Genomic DNA, 20,752 nt, shown 5'->3' with positions numbered 1-20,752 from the left:
AGGGGCAAGAAGGCAATCTGGTGAAAGGGAAGAATGAAGAAGGGAAAGAAAGGGAGGTAAAAGCCTACAAAATCTGAACAGGAGATACAGAAAGGACAGGAGAGAAGGGGACCCTGATGTCTTTCCAGTTCCTCTAAGTATAGGTTCATTTGGGGAGATTCCTACGGTAATCCTTATAGCAATCCTCAGTGTTACCATTGATTTAAAACAAAACAAATGCAGGCCCCTTCATCTGTTCAGTCTGCTATAACAGAAGTACCACAGACTGGGTGACTTCAAAGAACAGAAATTGATGTCTCCCAGTTCTGGAGGCCAGAAGTCTGAGATTAGGGTGCCAGCTTGCTGGGCTCTGGCAAGGGCCCTCCTCTGAGCTGCAGACGGCTGTCTCCTCATTTCATTCCAGTCCTCTGGAGCCTCTCTAATAAGGGCACTGACACCATTCATAAGGGATTATGACCTGATTACCACCCTCATAGCCTATTACTTCCCAAAGGCTCTACCTCCTAGTACCATCACATTGGTGGTTGGGATTTGAACACATGAATTTTGGGAGAAACATAAACATTCAGTCATTACAGCGGGAGATTCTACTTCTACTACTCATTTCCACAACATGCACATTCGCATTCTAGGTTCTTGTTTGGTTAGCTGATGGAGTTGATGTGGCGGGGTAGACCTCAAATCAAAGGTGTTAGAAATGCTCTCTTTGTGCTCCCTAAATTGGGTCAATCTCATATGAAAATGTTGTCGGTATGAATTTGTAACCACCATAGGCTTGTTCATAGCCCTCACCACCATGGGCTTAGATCTCTGTGCTAGGAGCCGGGCATGGTGGCTCATGCCTATAATCCCAGCTACTCAGGAGACTGAGATGGGAGGATCCCTTGAGCCCAGGAGTTTGAGACCAGCCTGGGTGATATAATGAGACTCCCTCTCAACAACAACAATGAAAAAGATCTCTATGTTAAAACAGGAAAAAACAAGCAAACAAAACCAACAAAAAACTCCTTCATCTGAATTAACTAGTGGTTGCTATACCTACCAGAGTCCTTTGAGTCTTTTAAAGTAAAACAGAAAGAACAGAATAATCTAGCACATAGTAGGCAATCAATAAATATTCACTGACTGAAAGAATAAAGAACAAATATTACAGAGTAGCTATCCTTAAAAGCTTTCTATGAGAAAACCCACTTCTGTTACCTAGAAAGACAGAATTAAATACATATATCAAAAAGCATAAACAAAATTGGAAAAAAGTAAGGGAAATTCTAAGCAGCCAAAAATAATAAAGAAGCAAAAACTAGAGGGTAAAGCAGGCCAACAGCCAGGGATACCCTGAGGACACAGGCCTGGCCAGGGAAGCCAGAACCTCAGGCTACGGTGACCACACGAGCAACAGGAAATAAGGCTGGGCAGGGTTGCAGAGTAGGGGAATTGAAGCTGAGACCGCTCCACGTAAAAAACTAAATAAATACTCAAAGGGCTAATAATGTCAATCAAAGGATAGGCTGTTAAAAGGATCTATTTACTGGGATAGGGAGTCCAGAAAAAAACTCATTTTTCTCAGTCTTAAATCTGAGTGGAAGGACGGTCTCTCCTTAAACATCAGAACCACAGGTCTACCTTCCCATATGCCACTTGCGTGAGTCAGAACATGCCAAGCCAAAAAATAAGCATAAATAGGTCTGAGTCGGTAAAAACGGGAAGTGTCTCATAAAAGCACATGCAAACCCACTTTGGAGGAATGTTCTCAATCCTAAGCTTTGCAGGAGTCCCACAGGTGAAGGGCAGCCAAGAATGAGCTCACAATCTAACATTGCAAGCAAAACCCTCAAGGAAACAATCCACCAACCAGGAAGATTCAGCTGTATAACAAGATAAAGAATGAGCTGCACCAAAGGTTTTATGTGTTGGCATAACTAGATATAAAACCCAAAATGAATACGTTGACATGTTTAAAATTTGTTTCAATAACTAGAAGACATAGTCATGAAATTTTGAAAAAGAATGAAACAGAGTTTACACATAAATCATTAAAAGCAAAAATTAACTAAACAAAAAAAATGTCATCGGTAAGACTGAGGGAAATGAGGCCACTTATGCTTTGCTGGTAAGAGTGAAAACTGTCCTTATGGGGGCTATTTATAGCAAATTTATTACAAAATTAAAAACGTGTAAGGTTCTGTTCCAGCAATTCAATTCCTGGGAATTTATTCTACAGATATCCTCCACATGTCCAAAAGGAGGTGTGTACAAGGTTATTTACTGCAACATTGTTCATTAGAGCAAAAGACTATAAATAACCCAAATGGCCATCATTAAAAGGCTGGCCCAATAAGTTGCGGTTCATCCATATAACAAAATACTATGCAACATTTTTTTTAAATAAAAGATTGAGGAAATTATATGCTACAAGGTAAGATTTCCAAACTGTATTCGGTAAAAATAAAGACAAAGTACACAGCAAGATGTATAATAGGGTTCCTGTTGTGTGAGAAAGGAGGAGAATAAAAAACTATTTACGTTTGCACTTGCTTTTATTTGCATGATAAAACTCTGAGAGGCCACCAAATAAATTAGGAAAAAAAAAAACAACAACAGTGGCACCTATGGAGGTCAGTTGGACTGGAGCAAATGGGGAAAGAGCCAGAGAAGGATTATTCACTGTATATATTTTCCACCACTTTGATTTTTGCATCTTGGTACGTGTATTACCTAATCTTAAAACCCAAAGTATGAAGTAATCGTACATTAGACACATCTGAAGCAACAATTCATGAATTGAAAAGAACAGGAGAAAAATAATGGCAACTCAGTACAAAAAGACAGAAAGTGGGAAATAAGAAAAAAAGCATAACAGACATGGAAGAGAGAGTGAAATGGACTATTATATCACCAATGGCATTCAAAAAGGCAAAAAGTAGACTGGGCATGGTGGCTCATGCCTGTAATCCCAGCACTTTGAGAGGTCGAAGCAGGCAAATCACTTGAGCTCAGGAGTTCGAGACTAGCCTGGCCAACATGGTGAAACCCTTTCTCTACCAAAAACACAAAAATAGGCTGGGTCCAGTGGCGTGTGCCTGTAGTCCCAGCTACTCAGGAGGCTGAGGTGGGAGGATAGCTTGAGCCTGGGAGATGGAGGTTGCAGTAAGCCAGGATTGTGCCACTGCACTCCAGCCTGGACAACAGAGCGAGATTCTGTCTCAGAAAAAAAAAAAAAAAAGGCAAAAGGTAGAGCAAATGAGGGAGATGGAATATATGACACTGTAACAGCCAAGATTTTTTCCAGAATGTTAAAGGATGTGAATCCTCAGACTCAGGAAGCACCACAAATCCCAAACAGAATACATTTAAAGAAGTCATCTCTAGATATGTACTTCATAGTAAAATTTCAGAAAACCAAAACTGAAAAGATCTTAAAAACAGCCTCCCCCACAAAAAAGACAAATTCTCTATGAAGAATAACAATTAAACAGTAGCAACAGTGGAAGCCAGAAACTGTGACATAATAACTTAGAAGCACCGAGGGGAGTCAACCAGCAATAACTTCAAAGGGTCAACCAGCTCAAATGATAATTCAAGAACAGGGATGAAATAGACAGCTCAGACAAACAGAAACTGAGAGCATGTGCTACCAGAGAGACTCACTGAAAGCACTTTTCTAATGGGCGCTTCAAGGAAAAGAAAAGTTATCTCCAAAGAAAGCTAGATCAAAGAATAAATGAGCAAAGACACTGGTAAACATGCATAAATACAGACAAATGTTGATTATATCAAGCAATAGTACTAATAAATGATTTAGCAGAGGAAAAATGAGATGGAACTAAAATACTGGACAAAAATAACTTTCAGAATGGCAAAAGGTGATTTTTTAATTTTATTATCATTATTATTTTTTGAGATGGAGTCTCACTGTATAACCCAGGCTGGAGTGCAGTGGCGCAATCGTGGCTCACTGCAACCTCTGCCTCCTGGGTTCAAGCGATTCTCCCCGCTTAGCCTCCCGAGCAGCTGGGACTACAGACGCACATCACCACACCCAGCTAATTTTTGTATTTTCAGTAGAGACGGGGTTGCACCATGTTGGCCAGGCTGGACTCAAACTCCTGAACTCAGGTGATCCACCCGCCTCGGCCTCCCAAAGTGCTGGGATTACAGGTGTGAGCCACTGCGCCCAGCCAAAAGGTGATTTGAGTTAGCAGCATTCTAAGATCTTTGTATCCTTGGGAAGGAGGGAAGTAGTAAACAATTTTAGACTGTTTAGAATGCATGTTAGCATTTTTTATGGGTAACCACCAAACAATCAGAAATAGAGGGTGCAAGAACTAAACGAGTAGAGAGTAAAGAATGTAATTCTTCTAAAGTTCAGTCAACCCAAAAGAAGGAAGGAAGGGAGGGAGGAAGGATACACAGAAAAAAGCAAGACAATAAACAAATATAAAACATGATGGTGGAAACAAACTCTATTAGAACAGTAATCACAAATATACATGGACTTAACACATAGTTAAACAGTCCCTCAGGCTGGATGACAAAACAAACTCCAACTAATTATGTTTAACAAAGGCCTATCTAAAATATAAGAGCACACGGAATTTGGAAGTAAGGTAGAATACATCCATGGTGGAATGAATCAAAAGAAAGCTGGTACACTTAAAAATTATTAAAATAGGCCAGGCGCGGTGGCTCACGCCTGTAATCCCAGCACTTTGGGAGACCCAGACAGGCGGATCACGAGGTCAAGAGATCGAGACCATCCTGGCCAACATGGTAAAACCCTGTCTCTACTAAAAATACAAAAAAATTAGCTGGGCATGGTTGCGTGTGCCTGTAGTCCCAGCTATTCGGGAGGCTGAGGCAGGAGAATCACTTGAACTCGAGAGGCAGAGGTTGCCGTGAGCCAAGATCGTGCCACTGCACTCCAACCAGACAACAGAGTGAGACTCCATCTCAAAAAAAAAAAAAAAAAAAAAAATTATTAACCTGGTAGATTCCATGTTACATATATTTTACCACAATTAAAAATAATAGTAAAAAAAGGAAAGTTGGAACAGCTCTATTAATACCAGACCAAATAGACATTTAGGCAAAAAGCATTGTTTGAGATAAAAAGAGCCACTACATAATAATAAAGAGTTCAATCCTGGAAGACAACACTATACTAAACTTGTTTAATAAAGCAGCTTCCAAATATGTAAAGCAAAAACTGACAGAACGAAAGGTATAGAGAGAAGCTAAACAATCTACCTTCATCGTAGAAGATTTCAACATGATTCTCTCAGTAATGACTGTTTCAAAAGACCACAGATTTGAACATAGAACGCTGCATCCAAAAATTAGCAAATACATATTCTTCTCAAGTACACAGGAACATTTACAAAACTAAACATTCGGTAGACCATAGAAAAAATGTCAATAAACCTTAATGAATGGGTGTCACACAGACAACATGCTCTGACTACAATGCAACTATGTTAGAAATTCATAACCAACAGATGGCATTTAAAACCCCTATGACTGAAATCGTGGAAAGCACACTTTATAAATAACTTGCAAGCCAAAAAAGAAATTATAAGAAAATATTTTAAAACTAGGCAATTATGAAAATACCACATCCCAAAACTTCAGAGACACAGTTAAAAAGATTCTTAGAAATGTAGAGGCTTAAATGATTACTTAAAGAAGCATTTGCTTACTGAAAATAAAGAAAAAGAAAGACTGAAAATTAATGAGCTAAGGGTTCAACTCAAGAAGTTAGAAAAAGAACAACAGAAGAAGCCCAAACAAAAGGGAAAAGGAAGGAAGTGAAAAAAAAATTTTAATGAAATTAACAAAATGGAAAATAATGATACAATAGAGAAAATCAATAAAGCCAAGAGTAGGTTCTTTGAAAAAATTAATGTGATATGTATAAATCTTTATCAAGACTGATCCATGAAAAAGAAAAAAGCCTTTTTTTGGTTTTTTTTTTTTTTGAGACAGAGTCTTGCTCTGTCGCCCAGGCTGGAGTGCAGTGGCGCGATCTTGGCTCACTGCAAGCTCCGCCTCCTGGGTTCACGCCATTCTCCTGCCTCAGCCTCCTGAGTAGCTGGGACCACAGGTGCCTGCCACCACGCCCGGCTAGTTTTTTGTATTTTTATAGAGACAGGGTTTCACCGTGTTAGCCAGGATGGTCTCGATCTCCTGACCTTGTGATCCACCTGCCTCGGCCTCCCAAAGTGCTGGGATTACAGGCGTGAGCCACCATGCCCGGCCTAAAGCCATTTTTTAAAAAATCTTTTGTCAAAATAGGGCATCACTACCAACTCAGAAAGATTTTGTTTTTAAGAGAAAGAACATTGTAAACAACTTCATGCCCACAAGTGTGAAATTTTAGACAGTGTGAAGGATTTAGAAAAACATAACTTGCCAAAACTGATACCAGAAAACAAACAAAACAGAAACCTGAATAAAGCTACCCAATAAACCTGAATAAAATCTACCCAATTACACCAACAGAGTGCCAATCTTCTATGAAGCCTTTTGCAGAGTGGAAAAAGAGGAAAGATTTCTTCAGTTCTTTTGTCTCATTTTATGAGACAAAGGGCAAAACAAGAACTGTGGGTAACACTGTTGAGGGCTGTGGGAGAAGAACCTCAAAGTTTCACAAACTTGTAAAGAAAAGGCACTAAAGAATTATCGCAGGGTGAAGAAAACACCACATGTGACTGCATTTTGGCTCTTTAATATATGCATGATAATTAGCATCTAAACACTAGTTTTGTTAAAGGACCTCTTTGATTTCAGGTCACAGCTGTCATTTATGTGGTAGGTACTGCACTTCAGCAGACGACGCAATCACGCTCTATCTCCCTCGTGCATCCTATGTCGAGTGCTGCCTTCGCCTGTTCCTGCTGCTATATCAAAAGGCCTTAGCATGGGTAATTTATAAATAATAGAACTTTATTACTCACAATTCTGGAGGCTGGGAAGTCTACGATCGAGGTGCCAGCAGACTCAGTGTCTGGTGAAGGCTTTCCCTACTCCACAGATGACATCTTGTGTCCTCACACACACAGCAGAAGGGTAGAAAGGCAAAAGGGACTAATAGACTCCCTCAAGCCCTTTTATAAGGGCACTAATCCCACTCATGAGGGCGGGGCTCTCTTAATACTCTTAATACTTCTTAATACTATTGCACTGAGGGGTGTCATCAGAAATTTTGGAGACACACAAATATTCAAACTATATCGCATTCCAGGCCGGGCGCAGTGGCTCATGCCTGTAATCCCAACACTCTGGGAAGCCAAGGCGGGTGGATCACCTGAGGCCAGGAGTTCAAGACCAACCTGACCAACGTGGTGAAACCCCATCTCTACTAAAAAAAATTACAAAATTAGCCGGGTGTGGTGGCACATACCTGTAATTGCAACTACTTGGGAGGCTGAGGCAGGAGAATCACTTGAACCCAGGAGGCAGAGGTTGCAGTGAGCCGAGATCGCGCCATTGCACTGCAGCCTGGGTAACAAGAGGAAAACTCCATATCAAAAAAAAAAAGAAAAGAAAACTATAGCATTCCACCCTGGTGCCCCCCAAATTCATGTCCTTCTGACATACGAAATACATTCATTCCATCTCAATACCCCCAAAAGTTTTAACTCACTTCACCATCAACTTTAAAGTTTAAGTCCAGTCTACATTTCATCTGAATATCATCTTGAATAGTCCCAGCTACTCAAGAGACTGAGGTGGGATGATCCCTTGAGCCCAGGAGTTCGAGGCTGCAGAGACTGTACCACTACACTCCAGCCCAGGCAAGACAGTGGGACTCTGTCACTTAAAAAAAATAAAACGAAATGAAAAATTTAAAATGAATATCATCTAAATCACATATGGATGAGACTTAAGGTATAATGCAACCTGAGGCAGGCCAGGCATGGTGGCTCACCCCTGTAATCCTGAGACGAGTGGGCCACTTGAGGTCAGGAGTTCGAGATCAGCCTGGCCAACACGTTGAAACCCCGTCTCTACTAAAATACAAAAAAGTAGCCGGGTGTGGTGGCATGCGCCTGTAGTCTCAGCTACTCGAGAGGCTGAGGCAGGAGGATTACTTGAACCTGGGAGGCGGAGGTTGCAGTGAACCAAGGTTCCCACCACTGCACTCCAGCCTGGGCAACAGAGTGAGACTGTCTCAAAAACATAAAATAAAATAAAATTACCCTGAGGCAAGCTGCTCTCCAGCTGTCAACCTATGAAATAAAAAAAGTTACGTGCTTCCAAAATACAATGGTGGGGCCAGGCACAGTGGCTCTCACATCTGTAATCCCAGCACTTTGGGAGGCCAAGGCGGGCAGGTCACCTGAGGTCAGGAGTTCGAGACCAGCCTGGCCAATATGGCGACACCCTGTCTCCACTAAAAATACAAAAAAAAATTAGCTGGGCATGGTGGCGGGTGCCTGTAATTCCAGCTACTTGGGAGACTGAGGCAGGAGAATTGCTTGAACCTGGGAGGTAGAAGTTGCAATGAGCCAAGATGGTGCCTTTGTACTTCAGCCTGGGTGACAAGAGGGAAACTCTGTCTCACAAAAAAAAAAAAAAAAAAAAAAAATACAATGGTGGGATGGGCATAGACAGACATTCCCATTCCAAAAGGGAGCAATAGGAAAGAAGAAAGGGGTGACAGGCCTTGACCAAGTCCAAAACCCAACAGAGCAAACAACGGTAAATCTTAAGACTTGAAAATAATCTTTGACTCCATGCCCCACCTTCTGCACACACTGGGGTGGAAGTCATGCTTCCAGGCAGCACTGTCCCCACAGCTTCGCTTGGCACCACCCACGCAGTGGCCCTCATGTATTGGAGTCCAGTCCCTGAGAATCTCCCAGATTGGAGTTGCACGCTGGTGGCTCTCCTGGTCTGGCGTCTCCAGGGTCACTCTGCCCCCATGGCTCCACTGGGAGCCCTAGTGGGAGATTTCTGAGGTGGCCCCAACCCCACAGGTCCACTAGACATTTCCCTAGTGGGGGCTCTCTGAAGTGGTCTCACATCTATGATAGTTCTCTGCCTGGGCCCCAAGCCTCTATAGGACATCCTTTGAAATCCAGGTGGTCATAGCCATGCCCCCACTGCAGTTTAACACTGCATGGATACCATGCTCCAATGTATCCAATTTTACACTTGTGGGCATGAAGCACGGCGCTCCAGCCATGGAGCATGGTATCCATGGGGCAACCAAAGGGACAACCACTGTAGACCACACTGCACCTAGGCCCACTAGCCACACTTGAGGTGACCAACGAGCTCTGTGCCAGAATGCATGGAGTAGAAATGTGATGCAGCCCTGGGCAGCAAACCCCAAAGCCCCAAAGGCATCCTGGGTCCCTCCCTTGAAACCATTCGGACCACAAAACCCTGGCACTCTGGGTCTGTAATAGTAGTGGCAGCCTTGAGGATCTCCAAAATGCCTTGGGGGCCATTTTCCAATCGTCTTGATGAATATCACCTGGCATTCTTCTAGCCATATAAATCTCCCTATCAAACATTCACTTGGCCACACCATTGGTATTCTCTCTCAAACACTTTCTCATTCTTTACAACCTGGCCACGCTGAGAACTTTCCAACTCTTTTAAGTTCTACTTCCCTTTTAACTATATATTTCACCCTTAATTCATTTCTCTCATCTTGTATTTTACTATAAGCAATCAAGAAAAGCCATGCTGCATCCTCAACACTTTGCTTAGAGATTTCTTCTACCAAATATGCTCTTCTGTTGCTCATAAGTTTTGCCTTCCACAAAACACTAGAACACAAACACAATGCAGCCAAATTCTTTGCCACTTTATAACAAGGATCACCTTTCTTCCACTTAACAAGAAGATGTTTCTTATTTCCATCTAAGACCTCATCAAAGTAGCCTTTACCGTTTATATTTCTACCAATGTTCCACTTGCAACCACTTAAATAATCTCTAAAATGATTGAAGCTCTCTCTACAGTTCTCCTCGTCTTCTGAACCCTCACTAGAAAAACCCTTTATAGTCCGTTCACAGAAATACAAGTTTTTTTCAGCATGAACCTCAAACTCTTCCAGCCTCTACCCATTACTCAGCTGCAAAGCTGTTTCCACATTTTTAGGTATTTGTTACAGCAGCACCCCACTCCCAGCACAATTTCTTGCTTAGTCTACTCCTGCTGCCATAGCAAAATATGTTAGACTGGATAATTTATAAATAATAGAAATGTATTTCTCACAGTTATGGAGGCTGGAAAGTTCAAGATCAAAGTACCAGCAGACGTGGTATCTGGTGAAAGTTTGCTCTCTGCTCCACAGACGGTGCCTGTTGCTGTGACCTCATATGGTGGAAGGGCAGAAGAGCAAGAAGGTACAAACAGACTCCCTCAAGCCCTTTTATAAGGGCACTAATCCCATTCATGAAGGCAGAACCCTCATGACCTAATTACCTCCTAAAGGCCCCACTCCTTAATACTATTGCATTGAGGATTAAGTTTCAACATGAATCTTGGAGGGACATGAACATTCCAAGATAGCAAGATTTATGGCACTGTTCTATCTAAAGCAGGTATTTTATAACCTAAAAAAATCAAAACCATATACGATCTCCACATGCAAAAGAATGAAGTTGGACCCCTTTCCATACACAAAAATTAACTCCAAATGGATAATAGACCTAAATATAAGAGCTAAAACTATAAAACTCTTAGAAGAAAACATAGGAATAAATCTTCATGATCTTGGATTAGGGAGAACCTTCTTAGATATGGCATTAAAAATATAAGCAACAAAAGAAAAAAATAGATAAATTGAACTTCAACAAAAGTAAAAAAAATTTTTTTTTTTTGAGACAGATTCTTGCTCTGTCGCCCAGGCTGGAGTGCAGTGGCATGATCTCAGCTCACTGTAAGCTCCACCTCCCGGGTTCATGCCATTCTCCTGCCTCAGCCTCCTGAGTAGCTGGGACTACAGGCACCCACCACCACGCTCGGCTAATTTTTTGTATTTTTTTAGTAGAGACGGGGTTTCACTGTGTTAACCAGGATGGTCTCGATCTCCTGACTTCGTGATCCGCCCGCCTCGGCCTCCCAAAGCGCTGGGATTACAGGCGTGAGCCACCCCTCCCGGCCTGTAAAATCTTTTTTTTTTTTTGAGAGTGTCTCGATCTGTCACCCAGGCCAGAGTAAAGCGGTGCGATCTTGGCTCATTGCAGCCTCGACCCCTCAGGCTCAAGAAATCCTCCCACCTAAGCCTTCTGAGTAGCTTGGACTACAGGGGTGTGTGTGTGCCACCACTCTCAGCTAATTTTTTTTTTTTTTCAGAGACAGGGTCTTGCCATGTTGCCCAGGCTGGTCTCGAACTCCTGGGCTCGAGCAATCCTCGCACCTCAGCCTCCCAAATAGCTGGAACTATTTGGAACTATCCCAAAAAGCAGGCACACATCACCATGCCTGGCTAATTTTTGTATTTTTTGTACAGACAGGGTTTTGCCACATTGCCTAGGTTGGTCTTGAATTCCTGGACTTAAGCGATCCTCCTACCTTGGCCTCCCAAAGTGCTGGCATTACAGATGTGAGCCACCATGCCTGGCCAAAAGTAAAATATTTTTATACTTCAAGGGCACCCTCAAGAAAGTGAAAAGAAAGACAACTGCCAAAATAGGAAAAAATATTTGCAAATTCTATATCTGATAAGGGTCTAGAAGCCAAAACGTAGAAAGAGCTATTACAATTCAACAATAAAAAGACAACTCAGTTCAAAATAGGGGCAAAGGACTTGAATAGACATTTCTCCAAAGAAGGTGTACAAATGGCCAATAAGCATATGGAAAGATGTTCAACTTCATTAGCCACTGGGGAGATCCAAGTCAAAACCACAATGAGGTACAACTTCACACCCACCAGGATGGCTATAATCAAGGTTTGGCAAGGAACTAGTGGAACCTTGGTTTGATTTGGAAAGGAGGAATTAGAACTCTCATAAGCTGCTGGAGAAATGCAAAACAATGCAATCACGTTGGAAAACACTTCCTCAAAAAGTTAAACCTATAGTTACCACATGTCCCAGCAAGTCCACTCCTAGATATATACTCAAGAGAAATGGAAACATATGTCCACACAGTAACCTGTACACAAATGTTCATAACAGCATTATTCATAACAGCTAAAAAGTAGAAACAACCAATAAATCCATCAATTATGAATGGGTAAACAAATTGTGATATGTCCATATAATATAATATTATTCAGCCATGAAATGGACTAAAGTACTGATACATGCTACAACATGGATGAACCTTGAAAGTATTATGTTAAATGAAACAAGCCAGACACAAAAGGCCACATATGCTATGATTCTTTTTATATGAATTGTCGAAAATGGGAAAATTAACAGAAAGATAAAGTAGATTAGCGTTATGAAGAAATGAGAAATGGCCAGGCACGGTGGCTCACGCCTGTAATCCCAGCACTTTGGGAGGCCAAGGTGGGCAGATCACTTGCAGATCAGGAGTTCAAGACCAGCCTGGCCATCATGGTGAAACCCCGTCTCTACTAAAAATACACAAAAAAAAAAAAATTAGCCAGGCGTGGTAGCACATGACTGTGGTCCCAGCTACTGGGGAGGCTGAGGTGGGAGAATCACTTGAACCTGGGAGGCAGAGGTTGCAGTAAGCCGAGATCATGCCACTGCACTCCAGTCTGGGTGACAAATCAAGACTTCATCTCAAAAAAAAAAAAAAAAGAAAAAGAAAAAGAAATGAGAAATGACCACCAGTGGGTATAGGTTTTATTTCTGGAAAGTGATGAAGATGTTCTAAAATTGACTGTAGCGGTGGCTGTACAACTCTGTGAACATACTAAAGCCATTGAATCGTATACTTGAAATGGGTGAATTATATGGTATATGAATTACATCTAAAGATTGTTGTTACTAAAGAAAACCATATACATGGTGTCTGGTGATTGAACAAATTACGCACTTGTTGAAACTTGTGTCTCTGAGGAAAAACTCTGCTTAATGCACATTCAAGTGTCAAGTTTCAGAAGGACAGCTGTCATCAGTTAAACGAGTCAAAAACAGTCATCACCCTCAATGTCATTTCGGCTCTTTAATGGATCCCCTAACAACCACCAGCATCTCTTGGGCATTAGCCACTTCATAAGCCACTTGAAACCTGCCAAGTGTACATTTTATCATTAGCTCGAAGGATGTGTAGAATTCCAAAGTCCTCTCTTTGATTTTATAGGTGAGGAAACTAACGCTCAGAAAGGGGGTTGATATCTATCGCCGTGAGGCATACGGTACGTTTCTGGTGAAACTGGGATCAGAACCTGTTTAGACTTTGCCTCTCTTTTCCTGCAGATACTTTGCAGGACTTCTATGTCCCTCAAACTGGCCTTCCTGTCATGGTCAGGAAAGAAACTCCTCACAGCCTCAGCATCCAAGTCAGGCCATGGGTGACAGCTGGAAAGCGATCAGGAGGCTGCAGTTTCTAGAAGAGGGTGGGGACACCGCGGAGAGAAGATGGGGCCAGATTCCGAGAAGACAGCATAAGCCCCTGTTCCTGTAAGAGCAGGGACGGAAGCAGGGACATAAACGCAAGGGATGAGCCCCAAAGTGTGACCCATGAGACATGATGTCACATGTGGTCTGGAGCCTGCGGCCACTTCTTCCCATCATATACACAGTTATGAGAACAAGTTGTGAGAACCACCTCCTCCCTTACCCAGCTGCCCCCACCCCAGAAGCCGTGTGATTTTGCCCCCCAGTGCCCTGTGAGTCACTCCACCCATGGAAACCTCACCCCACCCTGACCTCAAGCAAGGCAAAGAGTGCAGAAGACACGTCCTCTGGTGCTACCAGACCACTCTCACCAGCACCCACGACCTCAGCAGGGCTGGAGCCAGCATGGAGGCCACTGGCTGTCCTCACAAAGCGAGGAGCAGGAGCCCCTGTTTGAGGAACATGCTTGGAGTTCGGAGCCTGGGCTAGGGTGGGATGTAGGTTGAGCAGGAAGTGGATGGCAAGATTAGAGCAACATCTCTCTTCTCCCACTCAGGGAGGAGGGAATGGCCACAGGCACTGACACTCAAGAAGGGCCAGGCACAGTTCCAAGCACTTCACAACAACCCCTAGGGTCTACATGACCTACAATCCCAATTGTTCAGTGAAGAAACTGAGGCACAGTGAGGCTGAAGAACCCTACCAGTCCACACTGCTGGTGCATAACCGAGCTGCCCAAGCCCCGGCGGTCTGGCATGTAGGCCCGTGCTCTCAGCCGCCGCCTCTGCTTGCCTCTTACATCCCACACATGCGATGCTGTGCATCAGAAGCAAGGAGATGGCCCTGCTGGCCTGTTCATCAACACCAGGGCCGAGTCTCAAAGTCCTCAGCGCCCCGTCCTCCTCCGCCTGTGTGCCCTGAGTCCCCGAGCCCCAGCAGCTCTACTCGGCAGATGAGCCTCTGGCCCTGCTGCTCGCTTCCTGAGGGCTGTCGGTGGGGAGCCGGATGAGGGCTGAGGACAGGGTGGGTGCTCGTGGGAGGGGAGAGCACAAAGGACCTGTGACCACAGCTGGGGGCGGGGCAGGAAGTAGAAGTGATATGAGTGGTGGCTGGTGCAAGGAGCCACAGTGGGCTGCCTTGGGGGCTGATGCCACCATTCCAGGAGCCTCGGTGAAGAGAGGATATCCGTCTGTGTAGCCGCTTCTCTATACGGGATTCCAGGTAAGGAGAGAGCAGGGATTGGGGGGCCTGGGGCCCTGGGTGGAGGGGAAGAGCCTGATGGAGCAGGAAGTGCCGTGACCTATAAGACAAGACACCTGGGTCACAGACGGTGCCCATCACTAACTCGCTGGGCAGCCCTGTGTCCACCCTGGGCCTCAGTTTCCTCATGTATGAAATGAAGAGGTAGCGTGCAGTTTCTAAGGCCCTGCAAGTGCTGACATTAAAGCTTCTAAGAAAGCTGGAAAGAGGCTCCCTGGGACAGAATACCATGAGAGTCAGGATGAAGGCTGAGTTCCCTGGATTAGGGTTATGACTGTGCCCGCCTCCTAGCTGGGATGAGCCCAGGGCCTTTGAAGATTCCCCTGGCCTCTTTGCCTCCCTGGGGCAAGCCACGCTGCCTGAAATTCCACCCTTCAAGTCACACCTTTGGGCAGGGCAGGAGGCTCCAGCTATAATGGGGGCTCTCCATAGCCCTCTTGTCTCAGAACCTGTGGTACCCAAGGGCAAAGGCCTTTGAAGAGCTCAGCTTGGATAAGGTTAGGCTTGGGTAAGGTTAGAGAAAGGAGGTTCCAGATCATAAACAGGCCCAGGCAAGGCCCCAGAAACACCTTAAAATTAGGAAGAATCTTCCAGACAATCATTGTCCATAGTAGGCAATAGGGGGGTCCCTGTCACTGCCGAAGGCCACAGAGCTTGGCAGGGAGTGGCAAAGAGGGGAGGGGCAGCAAGAAAGGATCTGAAGAGCAACCATCGAGGCCTTTCCCCACACAAAATCCAAGGGTGTGGTCAGGTCTGCCCCTTTTTCTTTTTTTTCTTTCTCTTTTTTTATTTTTTATTTTTTATTTTTTTTTGAGGCAGAGTCTCACTCTATCACCCAGGCTGGAGTGCAGTGGTACGATCTTGGCTTACTGCAACCTCCGCCTCCTGGGTTCAAGCGATTCTCCTGTCTCAGCCTCCCAAGTAGCTGGGATTACAGGCACCCGCCACCATGCCCAGCTAATTTTTGTATTTTTAGTAAAGAGGGGGTTTCACCACGTTGGCCAGGCTGGTCTCAAACTTCTGACCTCCAGTGATCCACCTGCCTCTGCCTCCCACAGTGTTGGGATTACAGGTGTGAGCCACCACACCTGGCCAGGTCAGCAGATTTTATTCTAGAATTCGGGCTGATGTTATTCCATAAAGCTCAGAGGGAGAGCCCCAAAGGGAAAATGGGAAGAATAGGTGCAATATAGGACCTCATTTCTCTTCCAGTTCTGTTAAGGGCTCAGTGGGAGGGAGAGAGGTTAGAGAGAGTGACAGAGACAAAGAAACAGAGTGAGAGTCAGGGTGGGCAAAGGGTGGCTTGTTCTGGGGCCAAAAATGACACTTCTTCAGAATGAAGGCTTCCTCAGGTCCCCAGACCCCTCCCTAAACCTGCTACAGCTACTCTGTCCCCTCTTCTGTGGCCACAGCCCCCTCCCCACCACCCACAGTTGTGTCCTGGGGACAGAGCCATCCACCTAGATCCCCATTAGGCCTTAGGGAAATTCTAAAAAGGGGCTCCCCTTGGCTGTGTGACCCTGGGCAGGGCTTTTCCCCTCTCTGGGCCCATCTGTACAATGTGGGGGCTGAACCAGGCCTATAAGGGACATACCAGCTCTGACATTCATTGAATAATGACTTAAGAGATATCTCAGCCCCTCCCCTTCCATGTGCCCTGATAATCTGTGGCTGTGGGGGAAGGGAGCAGTCATCCTCCATCCCTCCACCCATGGCTTCCCAGAGCCCAAGTGCCCCCTGTCTCTGCAGCTCCATGGCGGCCCTTCTGCTCCTCCTGGGCATCCTTCTCCTGCTGCTGCCCCTGCCCGTCCCTGCCCCATGCCACACAGCCGCACGCTCAGAGTGCAAGCGCAGCCACAAGTTCGTGCCTGGTGCATGGCTGGCCGGGGAGGGTGTGGACGTGACCAGCCTCCGCCGCTCGGGCTCCTTCCCAGTGGACACACAAAGGTTCCTGCGGCCCGACGGCACCTGCACCCTCTGTGAAAATGCCCTACAGGAGGGCACCCTCCAGCGCCTGCCTCTGGCGCTCACCAACTGGCGGGCCCAGGGCTCTGGCTGCCAGCGCCATGTAACCAGGGCCAAAGTCAGCTCCACTGAAGCTGTGGCCCGGGATGCGGCTCGTAGCATCCGCAACGACTGGAAGGTCGGGCTGGATGTGACTCCTAAGCCCACCGGCAATGTGCATGTGTCCGTGGCCGGCTCACACTCACAGGCAGCCAACTTTGCAGCCCAGAAGACCCACCAGGACCAGTACACCTTCAGCACTGACACAGTGGAGTGCCGCTTCTACAGGTGAGAGCTGGGGCTAGGGGGTGGGGGGCTGGAAAAGGTGCGGGAAACTCTGGGTGGTCTAGGAGCCCTGTAAAGGCAGAGTCCTCCAATCAAACTTGGAGGCTGCTTCCACCGGGAAGAAACTGCAATCCTGGCTCTCAGACTTCAGGTGATTCAGCCCTGTGGCCTCCTCTCATCCGGGAGGTCCCAAATCTGGGAGTGCCCAGTGAGACATCAAGTAGAGAGAAAGTGAGTGAGACCATGCCTGAGAGTCCCAGCAGGGTGCATTTAGGTCTAGTGAGTACTGAACCCTGCCTTTCCTGGGCACAGCCAGCCTTCCACAGAGTCCTTCCTGGATAGGGACAGAGGCAGGAGACCCGGCCGGGTCATCCTTCCTCATTGCTGTGTGACCTTGAGCATCTCACTTCTCTCTGAGCTTCAATCATCCACTCAACCAATACTCACACCTGCCTGTGGCAGGGCCACACTGCTGAGCGACAGCAGTCACTACCCTAGCCCCTGGGAGTAGGAAGTCTGGGACCCAGATTCCACGTCTGAGAAAGGCACAGTGTTTGTAGGCCAGACCCAAGTCACCTGGTCTGATTCATCAGACCTGGGGGCCACGTTTCCTCCACAGAGAGGCCGAGCATGGCCCAAGCTGTCAGGATCCCGGGCATGTGGGACCCATCCAGGGGGACGGATGGATGAAGGCCACATGACTAGGTTCCAAAGTTCGACAGATACCATCAGTGCAGGATCATTGCTTTTATGTTCTTTTTTCCTTTTTCTTAAAAAAAAAATAATAATAATAGAGATGGGGTCTCACTATGTTGCCCAGGCTGGTCTCAAACTCCTGGGCTCAAGTGATCCTCCCGCCTCGGCCTCCCAAAATGCTGGGGTTACAGGCATGAACCACTGCTCCCGGCCAGGATCATTGCTTTTATAATAAGAAAATTAAAAGGAAAGAAAAAAATGTTATTTTGAAAAGGAAAAGAGAAAATACCTATACAGAGCACTGTGGTCCCTGAGGGGTGAGAGCGGAGGCATCCCTGCCAGCCCCGTGCCACTGTGCTTGTGCTCTGGAGCCGGGCCCCTGGGTTCCAGTCCTAGTTCTGCCCACTTAGATGTGACCTTGAGCAGTCCTGAAGGAGTTATTTGATTGAATGGGGGAAATACTCCCCTGGGCCCAGCTGAGGTCTCTCTCTTCTCGCAGTTTCCATGTGGTACACACTCCCCCGCTGCACCCTGACTTCAAGAGGGCCCTCGGGGACCTGCCCCACCACTTCAACGCCTCCACCCAGCCCGCCTACCTCAGGCTTATCTCCAACTACGGCACCCACTTCATCCGGGCTGTGGAGCTGGGTGGCCGCATATCGGCCCTCACTGCCCTGCGCACCTGCGAGCTGGCCCTGGAAGGGCTCACGGACAACGAGGTGGAGGACTGCCTGACTGTCGAGGCCCAGGTCAACATAGGCATCCATGGCAGCATCTCTGCCGAAGCCAAGGCCTGTGAGGAGAAGAAGAAGAAGCACAAGATGACGGCCTCCTTCCACCAAACCTACCGGGAGCGCCATTCGGAAGTGGTTGGCGGCCATCACACCTCCATTAACGACCTGCTGTTTGGGATCCAGGCCGGGCCCGAGCAGTACTCAGCCTGGGTAAACTCGCTGCCCGGCAGCCCTGGCCTGGTGGACTACACCCTGGAACCCCTGCACGTGCTGCTGGACAGCCAGGACCCGCGGCGGGAGGCACTGAGGAGGGCCCTGAGTCAGTACCTGACAGACAGGGCTCGCTGGAGGGACTGCAGCCGGCCGTGCCCACCAGGGCGGCAGAAGAGCCCCCGAGACCCATGCCAGTGTGTGTGCCATGGCTCAGCGGTCACCACCCAGGACTGCTGCCCTCGGCAGAGGGGCCTGGCCCAGCTGGAGGTGACCTTCATCCAAGCATGGGGCCTGTGGGGGGACTGGTTCACTGCCACGGATGCCTATGTGAAGCTCTTCTTTGGTGGCCAGGAGCTGAGGACGAGCACCGTGTGGGACAATAACAACCCCGTCTGGTCAGTGCGGCTGGATTTTGGGGATGTGCTCCTGGTCACAGGGGGGCCCCTGAGGTTGCAGGTCTGGGATCAGGACTCTGGCGGGGACGATGACCTCCTTGGCACCTGTGATCAGGCTCCCAAGTCTGGTTCCCATGAGGTGAGATGCAACCTGAATCATGGCCACCTAAAATTCCGCTATCATGCCAGGTGCTTGCCCCACCTGGGAGGAGGCACCTGCCTGGACTATGTCCCCCAAATGCTTCTGGGGGAGCCTCCAGGAAACCGGAGTGGGGCCGTGTGGTGAGAACAGTGAGCTTGGAAAGGACCAGTATGCTTGGACTGAAGGGGTTCTCACAGTGGGAGCCAGGGCTGTCTTCGTATTCCCATTAGACCAAGCTTGTCCAACCCGAGGCCTGCATGTGGCCCAGGATGGCTTTGAATGCGGCCCAACGCAAATTCGCAAACTTTCTTAAAACATTATGAGTTTCTTTTTGCGATTTTTTTTTTTTTTAGCTCATCGGCTATCGTTAGTGCTAGTGGATTTTACATGTGGCCCAACACAATTCTTCTTCCAACGTGGCCCAGAGAAGCCAAAAGATTGGATGCGCATCAGACAGATGGAAAAGGGAGATTCAGACTGTTTTTCAGGGAGGTGGCTGGGTTTACACGCTAATCCCGATTCACCCTGTCCAAACTGCCTAAGCCCTCCGCCATTCTCAAGCCCTGCAGTCACAGCTACACAGATCACAGCTTCAGCCAGGAGCTGGGCAGAAGGCCAAGAGGCTGTTCCCACCAGGCTGCTCAGGGCTGGTCTTTTAGGACCCTTCCCTTGAGCCCTCTATGGTGTGGCAAAGCCTTCATTGCCTTAACTGGAGCCCCATCAGCTCCAGCTGTTCTGTCTTCTTTGCCCACAATGCTTTGCCCCTGAGACAAATGGAGGCCTGTCCTGACCTGTCTCACCATGTACATAGCTTGATAAAGGGCCAATAAATATGATGTTATGGTGATCATCGTGGTGGTGTTGTGGCAGAGGAAAACATGGGACCAAACACACCCCAGAGATAAACTTCTACATTGGCAACCCAGTGAAAACAGGCTGGCAGATAATGTATATAAACTGCTTTTCCACTTTTGTCAGAAACGTGGGGACACAAAATATTTTACCTTCCTCATAACTCTCTGACTCAAGAAAGCAGCAGCATAAACATGATAAATGGCAACAGGCATTCAGCTCCCAGCTGGAAGACAATAGGGCATGGTAAGGACTGTGGTCAACTAAAGAGTGCGTATCTTTTGTGCGGGTGGAGGGGCTGCAGTGCTGCTCCAGCCAAACATTTCATGCAGGAACATGAGCCCCGTGCTGCCAGGTCTTCTACTTATTTAAAGTCAAACCACAATCTGACTTCTAACTGTGGCAGTTAATTTCATTTTGTGAAAATACACCTTTGTGGGCAAACATGGTGCAAGCCAAAGAGAACATGCATGTGGGCCATAATTGATCCAGGGCTATCTGTTTTGAAAATTCTACTTTCAACAGAACCATTTTGCACAAAGCTGAAAAGCTCTCCCCTGTCTCACGATTTCAAGGAAAGGAGCATTGGTTCCAACAAGGTGGGCTCTGTGGGCCTCCTAGGCCTTGGATGCAGAAAACCCCAGAGTCTCGGCTTCCAACATAAGATGAAATGGTC

At 46.6% G+C, this 20,752-nt stretch overlaps 1 protein-coding gene across 2 annotated transcripts; it reads left to right on the top strand.

Moving 5' to 3' along the window:
• The first annotated feature begins 13,779 nt into the window (after nt 1-13,779).
• Nucleotides 13,780-20,482, top strand: PRF1 (perforin 1). Of its 2 annotated transcripts, XM_003815948.5 has the most exons (3): nt 13,780-14,716; nt 16,505-17,047; nt 18,240-20,482. In XM_003815948.5, exons 2-3 carry the CDS (start codon nt 16,509-16,511, stop codon nt 19,366-19,368), a joined length of 1,668 nt encoding a protein of 555 aa, XP_003815996.1. In that variant the 5' UTR covers nt 13,780-14,716; nt 16,505-16,508; the 3' UTR covers nt 19,369-20,482. The 2 variants fall into 2 exon arrangements, with proteins under 2 accessions (XP_003815996.1, XP_008967205.1); XM_008968957.5 differs by having other exon boundaries at nt 13,780-17,047.
• The last annotated feature ends 270 nt before the right edge of the window (nt 20,483-20,752 follow it).

The sequence above is a fragment of the Pan paniscus genome, chromosome 8 (genome assembly GCF_029289425.2).
Source record: "Pan paniscus chromosome 8, NHGRI_mPanPan1-v2.0_pri, whole genome shotgun sequence".
NCBI classification, from domain to species: domain Eukaryota; kingdom Metazoa; phylum Chordata; class Mammalia; order Primates; family Hominidae; genus Pan; species Pan paniscus.
This window is presented reverse-complemented; position numbering and strand designations above follow the sequence as displayed.

What these genes read in the sequence shown, in the direction of transcription:
- PRF1 (XM_008968957.5), top strand. Translation starts at nt 16,467, where the DNA reads ATGGCTTCCCAGAGCCCAAGTGCCCCCTGTCTCTGCAGCTCCATGGCG. An exon ending in GTGGAGTGCCGCTTCTACAG is followed by an intron (nt 17,048 to 18,239) that starts GTGAGAGCTGGG and finishes CTCTTCTCGCAG; the next exon opens with TTTCCATGTGGTACACACTC.